The 12,246-nt window shown below is 51.0% G+C and overlaps 1 protein-coding gene across 5 annotated transcripts in view; it reads right to left on the bottom strand.

Moving 5' to 3' along the window:
* LOC140429704 (uncharacterized) overlaps positions 1-6,664 on the bottom strand; it is a 248,618-nt gene extending 241,954 nt beyond the window's left edge. For 4 of the 5 annotated variants that reach the window (XM_072517027.1, XM_072517029.1, XM_072517026.1 and 1 more), the window contains exons 1-2: positions 6,508-6,664; positions 302-515 (exon numbers count right to left, since the gene is read on the bottom strand). In XM_072517027.1, the coding sequence (XP_072373128.1) occupies positions 302-497 (196 nt within the window). In that variant the 5' untranslated portion in view covers positions 498-515; positions 6,508-6,664. Of the gene's footprint in view, positions 1-301; positions 516-6,507 lie in introns of those variants that run through there. The other variant, XM_072517030.1, reaches the window with a different exon arrangement.
* Positions 6,665-12,246: the final 5,582 nt, after the last annotated feature.

Genomic DNA, 12,246 nt, shown 5'->3' with positions numbered 1-12,246 from the left:
ACACACATGGGTAATTGTCGCACATCCAGGATTTCCTGTCCATTAGTGGACAAGGCGAATCCCACACTTCCTGACAAGACCCATGGCTCCATTCTGGGAGCACCATTATGGAATTCACCCTCAAAGCTCAGCCTTACCCAACAGGATCCAAGCAATTTAAATAATCTATACCAAGTTATTCAGCCTGTCAGTATTAGCACGTAGTCAGTTTATGGTCCTGTTTGGTATAACACAACTCATAATTCCTCGACAGTCAACAACAATTGAAACCTCCAGCACTTTTCAACAGGTTAATACTCACCACACAGCAATTCTTTCATTCCTTTCACAGAACACACAAATAAAGTTGGTTTGTTGAGGAGACGTGCTTGGAAAATTCTACTTCCATAGCTATGAATTCGACTGTTGCAAAAATGCATGGGATCTTTATAGAATTCTAATGATTTATCACTCATTAAAGCATAGCCCGAACTTCCAGGAATCCGGATCTGAGACATTGTTGTGCACTAATCTTCCTGAAAATATGAAAAAAGGTATTATTTTAAACCATTGATAAAATTATACAACCATCATTCCAACTGACATTTTTCTTTAGGGGTGTTTTTAAGAGGAAGTGGATAAGGGAATGGATGGGCGGGGTGAGACGGCCTCACCCAGTCAGAATAGTGACTTGGAACGCGAGGGGTTTAGGGGGGCCGATAAAGAGGTCAAGAGTTTTTACACATTTAGAGAGATTAAAGACCAACGTGGTGATGTTGCACAGTCTGAGGGTGAAAGATCAGGTGAGCCTTAGGAAGGGTTGAGTGAGTCAGGTTTTCCACTTGGGGTTCGATAGCAAGGCTCGGGGAGGGGGGGGGGGTGGGGGGTGTTAGCGGTATTAGTGGATAAGGGGGTGAGGTTTCAGATGGAGAAGGTGGTGGCAGACCAGGGGTTGGGGGGGTGGAGAAGGTACGTGAAAGTGACTGTGGCGTTAGAGGGGAGGTTGGTGTCACTGGCGAGCATATTTGGCCCCAACTTGGATGATGCAGGGTTTTTCATGGTGGGGAAGGGGCTATTGGCTAGGGTTAGGAGGTCAGAGTACTCAGCAATAGCGATTTAGGACCATGCTCCGCATTGGTTGGAGGTGGTTTTGGAGAAGGGGATGGCCCAGAGGCCAGAGTGGAGAATGGACGCGGGTTGCTAGGGGACCAGAGTTTTTGCGATAAGATCAGGAAGGTGATCGAGGAACACATGGGGTTTAATCGCATGGGGGAGGTTTCGCATTTGGTGGTTTGGGAGGCTTCGAAGACAGTAGTGAGGGGGGGGGGGGGGTGATCTCGAACAAGGCTGAGGTGGACAAGGAGGAGAGAGAGGAGTGCCAGAAATTGAGAGTCTGGAGGTGGATGGGAAGTAAGCCCTCTTAGCCAAGAGGAAGGAGTTGCAGGCGAGGTTCAACCGGTTTTCCACAGGGAAAGCGGCGCACCAGTTGAGAAGGGTGAGGAGAGCAGCCAATAAGCACGGGAACGTATGTTGGCCGGCCAGCTCCAGAGGGAGGCGGTGACGGGGAAGACAGTTTAGGCGAGGGACAGGATGGAGAAATTGGTGGTGGCCCCAGAGGAGATCTATAAAGTATTCAAAAAGAGTTTTTATAAGGAGCTATAGGGGTCGGAGCCACAGGGGGAGGAACTGGAGATGAGGGAGTTTCCAAGGTTGGGTGAGGAGGAAAGAGCAGGATGCAGGCAGGGAAGGCAACAGGGCCTAACAGGTTCCCAGTCGAATTCTACAAGAAATTGCACAAGTTGGCACAACTGATGGTGGGAATGTTTGAGAACGCGATAGGCAGGGGCGTCTTGCGTACAATGGGGCAGGCTTCGATTTCGCTGTTGCTAAAGGATAAGGATCCAGTGGAGTGTGGATCGTATAGGCCCATATCCCTACTGACTGTAGATGCCAAGATATTAGCAAAGGTTCTAGCGTCGGGGGGGGGGGGGGGGGGGGGGGGGTCTTCCGAAGTTGATTAGAGAGGACCAGACGGGGTTTGTGAAGGGGAGGCAGCTGTTCTCAAACATGAGGTTGCTTAATGTGGTCATGTCTCTGGCAGAGGGAAAGGAGACGGAGGTGCTGGTGGCACTGGACGCAGAGAAGGCATTTGATCGGGTAGAGTGGGGTCACTTGATAGTGTTATTGGAGAGATTTGAAATTGGACAGAGGTTTGTGGCGTGGGTGCGGCTGTTGTACAAGGAGCTGATGGCAAATGTTCATACTAATAGTATGAACTCGGGGTACTTTGCACTGCACCGGGGTATGAGGCAGGGGTGCCTTATGTCCCCCCCGTTGCTTGCATTGGTTTTAGAGCCATTGGCCATCGCTCTAAGGAGCTTGGGGCTGTAGAAGGGGATAGTGAGCAGGGCGGGGGTGTAATAGGTTGTCTTTATACGCCGATGATCTGCTATTATACATCTATTATACGGGCAGCACGGTAGCCTTGTGGATAGCACAATTGCTTCACAGCTCCAGGGCCCCAGGTTCGATTCCGGCTTGGGTCACTGTCTGTGCGGAGTCTGTACATCCTCCCAGTGTGCGCGTGGGTTTCCTCCGGGTGCTCCGGTTTCCTCCCACAGTCCAAAGATGTGCAGGTTAGGTGGACTGGCCATGCTAAATTGCCCTTAGTGTCCAAAATTGCCCTTAGTGTTGGGTGGGGTTACTGGGTTATGGGGATAGGGTGGCGGTGTTGACCTTGGGTAGGGTGCTCTTTCCAAGAGCCGGTGCAGACTCGATGGGCCGAATGGCCTCCTTCTGCACTGTAAATTCTATGAAATCTCGGAACCAAGTAAGTCAGTGGAGAGCATAACGGAGCTGCTTCAAAGATTCGGGACATTCTCAGGGTATAAACTGAATTTAGGCAAGAACGAGTATTTCATGGGTTCCCCCAGCTGGGAGTAGGGGCGGGGGGAGGCGGGGAGGCATTTTGTTTGGCGGCAACCTGCTTTAGGTATTTGGGGTACAGGTCACCCGGGATTGGGAAGGGTTCTGAAAATACAATTTTACTAGTTTGGTGGGGCGGTGAATGCCAATTTGTCAAGGTGAGACAACCTCCCTCTGTCGTTGGCAGGCCGGGTGCGGGCAGTTAAAATGAACATGCTGTTGCAATTCTTATTTTTCTTCCGGTGCCTGCAAAGAGAGGTGGCATTAGGAGGATAGTCCTACAGAGAGAGCAAAGGGCGGGTTGGGGGGGGGGGGGGGGGGGGGGGCCTTATGCCTCGGAAGCTTATTGTACTACTGTTGGGGAGCCAATGCCGAGAAGTTGGGTTAGGATGGAGGAAGGCTCGTGTAGGGAGTTGGGGTTGCGGGAGCTGGCAACGGCGCCACTTCCGATGGCTCCAGGAAGATACTCGGCGAGCCTGATGGTGGTGGCCACATTGAAGATCTGGAGACAGTTCAGGCAACATTTTAGGCGGCGGGCCCCGGCAGGGGGAGGGGCTTTCAGCAGGGAGAGGGGGGTTGGAGAGGGGGGTTATTTTCACGATCTATGGGAGGATACTGGAGTAGGAGAGGGTGTCTATGGAGGGGATTAAGGCAAATTGGGAGGAGGAGCTGGGAGGGCGATGGAAGAGGGATTGTGGTGCGAGGTACTGCGGAGGGTGGATGCCTCGGCCTCATGTGAGAGGCGAGGGATGATTCAGCTGAAAGTCATACATCGGGCAGACCTCACAAAATTAAGGGTGTGCCGGCTGTTAGAGAGGATGGAGGATGTCTGTGAGCAATATGGGAGGGGCCCCGCAATTCACATTCATGTGTTTTGGTCCTGCCTGAAGCTGGAAAGGCTTTGGAGGACAGTATTTAGCACAATCTCAGGGAGCCTTACACATGGATGTGGAGCTCAGGCCCAGAGACCAGGGTGTCAGACCGGCCTGAGTTGCATTTAGGAGCGAAGGCGGATATTTTAGCCTTCGCCTCGCTCGTAGGCGGGTCTTGTTGGATTGGATGTCAGTCTCTCCAACCTGTGCCTCGGCATGGGGGGGGGGCTTGCTGGAGTTTTTTTGACCCAGGAGAAGGTAAAGTTTAAGCTGGGGGAGGGGGGGGGGGGGGGGAAAGAGAGGGGGGGCGGCGGCGAAGGAGGGATTCTTCAATTCTTGGGATTTGTTTATGATGCACTTTCGGGAGTCTGTTACCGTTGACTGTTGGGCGGGGGGGGGGGGGATGAAAAGAGTTTCCTTTTTTATTTGTTGGGGTTGTTTTTGTTTCCCTTTTGTATGGTGAAAATGATTAAAAATGTGAATACAAATATTTTTTGAAAAGGTAAATTCCCTGAAAGAGATAGGCTTTAAAAAGCAGGATGAGAAGTGGAGTGAATGACAATTCTAGTATTGCTGCAGGTGTTGATGAGGATTCCAGCAAAACAGGTGACACATCAGTGCTGTAAAACAAAGGCAGCAGCAAGCAGTCGGCTCTTATCAACATATACAGGGAAGCTAATTCTATGTTTACAGAGGCAATATATAGCTACCAAGTAGGAAATGACGAAGCATAATGACAACACATATGCATAGAGATAAATATCATTTAATGTTGGCCAATCTAGATGAATATCCAGAGCTATCACTAAACCCAGTGATGAGAGAAACCCAGTGAGGAGGGAATTTAAGCAGAGGGTATACCATTAGCCTGGATCTTGCTCAATGTAAGTGCAAGCAAGGAATCTAGAGTACGATGATGCAGATCGATCTTGCCTCAAGTGAGGTTCCATACAGAGTTTGCACAGATACTTCCCATAAACAATATGGAAACTAGGTTTGTTAAATAACAAGTCACCAATGAGAAGAGCCTGCCAAATCAAAAGGCTTGGTAACATTTAAATATCCAAACACAAGGTCACACCCACTTATGCAAAATATGAAATTTAATCATTGCATTGAACAAAACTGAAAGCATTACAATTCACAAACTAAAACCACACCTTGCAAACTCTTGATATCAAAAGCAGCATCAGAAGTTAACTTTTACAATTAGTTTACAAGAAATGCAGATCTAAATGAAAAGTGCAACCACAAACACTGCCTGTGCCAGCTTCCCAACTGCTTCAGCAACAGTCATGTCCAAAAGATGCAGGAAGGACTGTTGTCTATGGAAGCGAAACTGTCTACCCGATTCCACCTATCAATAAAAATTATATTGATGGTGACAGGAAAGGCCCAGCTACAGGCAGCTCAACCCAAAACAAAGCAGGAATGACAAAAAGAAAAACCCAAACTATCACACAACTGAAATCTGACAGGGAAGTATAATAAATTGCCCCTCAGTGTATAAAAAGATTAGGTGGGTTTGTGGGTTACAGGGATAGGGTGGAGGTGTGGGCTTAAGTAGGGTGCTCTTTCCAATGGCCAGCGCAGACTCAATGGGCCAAATGGCCTCCTTCTGCACTATAAATTCTATGATATTCTATATTTAATGCATACAAAAAATCTCTTACATCATGATCTGTTGGCTGCGAAACACTTCAGGATGTCAAGATTGTGAAATGGGCTCTGCAAACAAAAGTTCCTTCCTTCTTGATAAACACTTGTTCTTTATTTTGTTAATATGTCCCTGCATTTTTTTTGCTAAAGCAGAAGCCAGCAATGTAATCACAGAATGACAAGAAGTATTTTTTTTTGAACAGGAGGGGCAAATCTGCACAACAAGAGTGGCGATTAAATAGTTTATTTGTTTTGTTGGAGGAATTGATGATGGCAGACTAAGAATCCTCTCCTGGACTTTAAATTGAGACTCCATTTGCATATTCAAAAACAATGGCTCATTCGCTGACAAGGCAGCATCCCCTCAGCAATGCATTGAACTACCTACCGCCCTCAGTGGGCTTAAATCGCTTTGAGTGGAATTGGAATCATGCATGATCTTTGGACTTAGATGGGAGTGCAATCAACGAACCAAACCAAGGTTTAGCAAAATGGCCAGATTACACCAGTTATTCAGTGCGTAACAGTTAATTCACAAGTCATCCCATTAGTTAACCATATCTCAAAATAGCATTACAATTTCATCATACAGTACAGATAAGTCCCATTGGTAGAAAAAAAATAAACAGACCGGCAAATGTTTCACGGGCACGCTCTTGGCAGAAGTAAAATCAGGTAGCTTTCACTTTCAGACCATTTAATTCAAAGTCAGAAAAATCAAACAAGTGCTGACCGAATTAAAGGCTCTCTGCCGGAATAAAGTAGGTCGAAAATCAATCAACTAAGTACAGGGCATCTTTGCAGAAGACGAGTTAATTAGATGGGTATAAGGGATTAAACTTTAATTTGAAACGGTGCAGATGTTGCAAGAACTGCACTTCTCCAGTTTCTATTAAAGTGCAAAACAAAAGTGTAGTGACTGAGGTAATGGCTCCGAAGAGAGGCGGCAGAGTGTGGGGGTCGCTCAGAGGAGCACTCTCCCAGCAACGGAGAGGGATGTAGGGGAAGATGGAGAAGGAAGGACAGGGCCTGGGTGAGCATTCGGAGACCACCCCCGCCGCCCAATCCTCACCTTGTCTGCCGAGTGACCGTCCCCCTCAGCTACTGACCGAGCAGCGGGCCCTGGCCCTCCTCCTCAGGAGCAGTGAGTCTCCCGCTTCCTCTCCTTCTCCTCACACACCAACAGATCCCCAGCCGCCGGGAGGGAGGGAGGGCGGGCCGGCCGGCTGCCTGTCTCCTCCCCTCAGGAACCGCCTGTCATGTCTCTCCCGCCTCCCAACGCACCTGGACAGGTGTCACCCACACCAGCCCCTCCGTCATTGGTTGATCAGGGTGATTGATGGAAGAGCTGTCCAATCGGACAAAGGCGCGGGACCTGCCCCTCCCTCAACCGTCTCCCTGCCCCTGTACTGTCAACCAACGACAGTAACAGACCAACTGCGCACTGTTCTGCTAGAATAAATGTGTGTAATGACCATTTACTTCATTATTCCTGATGTGGAATATCATTATTCCTAGTTGAACGTTAAGTTTTGAGGGACTTTATACAACCAAAATTTTCCTGCCTTCACACTCCCAAGTTTAACATTTTCAAAAACTCACTGCAGTTTGGCAGTGACTAATCTATGTGGTACAAATCAAGTGTGAAGGACTGAAAGGGCCCCAGAGTGAAATAGATTGAGACTAGATTGGGGCAGGATGGGGCAGTGCAGTGACTGCCTCACAGCTCCAGAGACCCGGGTTCAATTCCAGCCTCGGGTGCCTGTGTGGAGTTTGCACATTTTCCCTGTGTCTGCATGGGTTTCCTCTGAATGCTCCGGTTTCCTTCCATTGTCCAAAAATGTGCAGGTTAGGTGGATTGTCCACTTAGTGTCCAAATATGTGGGGGTTACGGGATTACGCAGATAGGGTGCAGGAGTGGGCCGAGGTAGGGTGCTCTTTCAGAGGGTTGGTACAGACCCAATGGGGCAAATGGCCTCCTTCTGCACTGTAGGAATTCTATGCGAAAGAGAAAATGCTGGAAAATCTCAGCAGGTCTGGCCGCATCTGCAGGGAGAGAAAAGAGCTAACGTTTTGATATGCCATCAATGAACACACAACAAATGGTGAACGTAACTGAGGCTTTAATACATGAAACAGAAAGCCTCCATGCCTCTGATCCCGAACCTTTATACATGAGCCCGAGGGGAGGAGACACAGGCAGAGCCAGCAGGGACAAGCCCAAGCATGTAACAATACAATACAGTGGTTTACCACAATCACCCCCGTTAAATAAAAGAGTCCAGCGGGGGTGAAGTGGGCTTAAAGATCAAGTCTGTCGGGGGCCTTGACCTTCCGCTGTGATCGCCTCAGTCCCGGCTGTGGTGTGGGCACCGGTGTCAAGACCTGCGCGTCCGGAAGCGTGTTGTGTGTTGTCCTCTTCTTCACCTAGTTGTTGAGTTGGTGGAGGGGGAGTGGGGGTGGTGTATGGGCGGGTGTGGTGGTGATGATCGCCGGTGGGCCTGTGGGTCCCAGTTCTTGAGGGAGGTGGGTAGAGGTGGGGGGGAAGATGGTGTAGGGTCAGGGGTGGTGGTGATGGACGCTGGGGAACCTGCAGGTGCCAAATCCCGGAGGGAGACTGTCCTGTCGCCCGTCATGATGTGCCACGTAGGCATACTGTGGATTGGCATGGAGGAGCAGGACCTTCTCGACGAGGGGATCTGATTTATGGCTCCTCGCATGCTTCCGGAGGAGGACGAGCCCTGGGACTGTCAGCCAGGACGGGAGCGAGACCCCGGAGGTGGACTTACTGGGGAAGGCAAACATATACTCGTGAGGAGTCTAGTTGGTGGCAGTGTACAGGAGCTACCAAATGGAGTGGAGTGCATCGGAGAGGACCTCCTGCCAGCGGGATACTTCTAGAACACAGGGCAAGGAGGACGGCCTTCCAGAACGTTGTGTTCTCCCTCTCCACCTGTTCGTTGCCCCGTGGGTTGTAGCTGGTCATCCTGCTGGAGGCGATGCCCTTGCTGAGCAGGAACTGAAGCAACTCGTCGCTCATGAAGGAGGAACCCCGATCGCTATGGATGTAGGTGAGGAACCCGAACAAGGTGAAAAGACTGTGCAGGGCCTTGATGACGGTGACAGAGGTCATGTCAGGGCATGGGATGGCAAAGGGGAATCTTGAGTACTCTTCAACAATGTTGAGGAAGTACACATTACGATCAGTGGAGGGGAGCGCTGAGGCGCTCAAAGGAGCGAGAGGCCTTTACCAGGTGCACTCTGTCTGGCCAATAGAAGTGCGGTTTGCACTCTGCGCAGACTTGGCAGTCTCTGGTCACGGTCCTGACCTCCTCGATGGAGTAAGGCAGGTTGTGAGCCTTGATAAAGTGAAAAAAATGGGTGACCCCGGGTGACAAAGGACATTGTGGAGGGCCCGGAGTCAGCCAACTTGTGCGCCAGCACATGTACCGCGGGATAGGGCATCTGGGGGCTCATTGTCGCACAACATCTACAATGGCTTGGGCTTCCTTTTCGACGGACGAGTGTCGAATTTCGGAGGCATGGATGGTGCGGGAGAAGAAAGCCACGGGCCTGCCCATCTGGTTGAGGGTAGCGGCCAGCGCAAAGTCCGACGCATCGCTCTCCATCTGGAACGGAATGGACTCGTCCACAGCATGCATCGCGGCTTTGGCAATATCTGCCTCAGCCGTCAGGGGAAAAATGGTGGATTTAATAAGTGGATGGGCCTTGTCCGCATAATTGGGGACCCATTGGGCATAGTAGGAGAAGAACCCGAGGCACCTCTTCAGGGCCTTGGGGCAGTGGGGAGGGGGAGTCTCAGGAGAGGGCGCATAATAATAATAATCACTTATTGTCACAAGTAGGCTTCAATGAAGTTACTGTGAAAAGCCCCTAGTCACCACATTCCGGCGCCTGTTCGGGGAGGCCGGTACGGGAATTGAACTTGCGCTGCTGGCATTGTTCTGCATTACAAGCCAGTTGTTTAGCCCACTGTGCTAAATCAGCCCATGTGGTCGGGATCAGGCCCTAGGACTCCGTTTTCCACAACGTAGCCAAGGATGGTTGGCGGGTTGTGCGGAAAACACATTTTTCCTTATTGTAAGTGAGGTTCAGGAGTTTAGCGGTGTGGAGGAAGGGCCGGAGGTTTTCATCATGGTCCTGCTGGTCATGACCGCAGAAGGTGATATTATCTAAGTATGGGAACGTGGCCCACAGCCCATACTGGTCAACCATTCGGTCCATTTCTCGTTGGAAGACCGAGACCCCATTGATGACACCGAAGGGAACCCTGAGGAAGTGGTAGAGGCAGCCATCTGCCTCGAAGGCAGTGTATTGGCAGTCCTCCAGCCGGTTAGGGAGCTGGTAGTACGTGGACTTCAAGTCAACTGTGGAGAAGACTCGATACTGCGCAATCTGATTGACCATGTCAGATATGCGGGGGAGGGGTTACGCATCGAGCTGCGTATACCGGTTGATGGTCTGACTGTAGTCGATGACCATCTGGTGCTTCTCCCCAGTCTTGACGACCATCACTTGGGCTTTCCAGGGGCTGTTACTAGCCTCAATAATCCCCTCTTGTAGGAGTCGCTGGACCTCCGACCTGATAAAGGTGCTATCATGGGCACTGTATCGCCTGCTCCTAATAGCGACGGGCTTACAGTCCGGGGTGAAGTTAGCGAAGAGCGAGGGTGGGGCGACCTTAAAGGTCGCGAGGCTACAGACGGTGAGGGGGGGCAGGGGTCCGCCGAACTGTAAAGTAAGGCTTTGGAGGTGGCACTGGAAGTTGAGCCCCAGTAATAGGGCGGCGCAGAGATGGGAAAGGACGTAGAGTTTGAAGTTAGTGTACTCTACGCCTTGTACAGTAAGGGTCGCAATACAGTACCCCCGGATTTCTACTGTATGAGATCCGAAAGTCAGGGAGATTTTCTGGGTCATGAGTAAGATTGGGAGGGAGCAGCGCCTTACCGTATCTGGCTGTATGAAGCTGTCTGTGCTCCCGGAGTTGAAAAGGCAGGCCATCTCGTGCCCGTTGATCCGGACGGTCATCGCCGATTTTGTGGGGTGATGAGGCCGGGACTGGTCAACGTGATGGAGGCGAGCTTCAGAAGGTGATGGGTAGGCCAGTCGGAGGTAGCGGTGGCCAGTGTACGATCGGGTGAGCAGGCCTCCCGGGAGGCTGCAGAGTGGTCCCAAGATGGCGGCCGGCATCGGAGATGGCGTCAAAGATTGTGGCCCCCATGGGTCACGCGTGGTAGGTGAAGTCCAAATGGCGTTAAAGGTGGCGGCCCTCATGGGTCTCACGTGGCAGCCAAAATCGAAGACGGCGGCGAAGATGATGGCGCCCACTGGTCGCACATGGTGGGTGGCGCGGCAGCTGGGGGCTGCATCGCCTAGAAGCTTTAGGGAGAGATTGGGCCTGGCAGGCTTTCGCAAAGTGGCCCTTCCTCCCACATTCGTTACAAGTCACGTTCTATGCAGGGCAGTGTTGTCTGGGATGATTACCCTGGCTGCAAAAGTAGTACTTTGGGCCTCCGGCGTGGCGGGCTGCTGTGCGGCACAGGCTTGCGCCGCACCCAGGTCAGATAATGGCGGCGCCCACGAGGTCCACGAGGATGCCGCGCGGTCGGAGGTGTAGGCCTCCATGTTCTGGTCGGCCACCTCCAGCGAGTTTGAGAGCTGCACTGTCTCTGGGTGGCCGAGTGTACCCCCTTCTAGCAATCGCTGGCGGATATAGTTTGATTTCATGCCTGCGACATAAGCGTCCCTGACCAACAGCTCCGCGTGTTGGGTAGCCGATACCACCTGGCAGTCATAGTTCTGGCAGAGTACCCGCGAGGCATGCAGGAATTCTGCTTGTGATTCCCCAGGGCGTTGTCGTCTCGTGGCAAGAAGGTGCCTAGCATACACCTTGTTCACAGACTTAACATAGTGTCCCTTCAGTAGCATTATCGCCTCCGTATACGAGGGGGCATTCCTGATGAGAAGAAAGACTTGCAGGCTCACCCGTGCATTGAGGATCTGCTTCTTTTGGAGGTCGGTGAAGTCTTCGGTGAAGGATCCGAGGTATATTTCGAAGCAGCTTAGCCAGTGCTCGAAAGTTGCAGTGGCATCGGCTGCCTGTGGGTCCAGCTCCAGGCAATGAGGCTTGAGTGATGAATTCATATTAGATGTTTAGTGTATTAAATTGATATGCCATCAATGAATACACAACGTAACTGAGGCTTTAATACACTAAACAGAAAGCCTCCTGGCCTCTGATCCCGAACTGGATCAGAGGCAGAGACCAGCCATCTTTATACATGAGCCCGAGGGGAGGAGCCATGGGCGGAGCCAGCAGGGACAAGCCCAGGCATGTAACAATACAATACAATACAATACAGTGGTTTACCACACGTTTTGAGTCCAATGACTCTTTGTCAAAGCGGAGTCCTCCTCCTCAGGAGCAGTGAGTCTCCCGCTTCCTCTCCTACTCCTCACACACCAACAGATCCCCAGCCGCCAGGCGGGCAGGAATTCTGTGGAATTATATGGTTCTATGGAATGTCACAGTGGGTCCTGAAGTGACTGTCAGGTTGACTCAACAGCAGCACTCTTACCACCAAGTCAAACAATTATCAGTTCAAGCACCACTCTTGTGAGTTGAACACACTTCAATGCAGTGCTGAGGGAACAAAGAACAGAAACAGGCCCTTCGGCCATCCAAGCCTGATTGTGTCAGCACCATATTTTTCATGCAATATTAAACTGAGGACCTATTTGCCCTGTCCATAAACAATTCCATGGCATCATTTAAAAAGCAGCAAGGGAG

Source organism: Scyliorhinus torazame, chromosome 9, assembly GCF_047496885.1.
Source record: "Scyliorhinus torazame isolate Kashiwa2021f chromosome 9, sScyTor2.1, whole genome shotgun sequence".
In the NCBI taxonomy this organism is placed as follows: domain Eukaryota; kingdom Metazoa; phylum Chordata; class Chondrichthyes; order Carcharhiniformes; family Scyliorhinidae; genus Scyliorhinus; species Scyliorhinus torazame.
The sequence above is the reverse complement of the archived record's forward strand: the minus strand, read 5'-3'. Positions and strand labels throughout refer to the sequence as shown.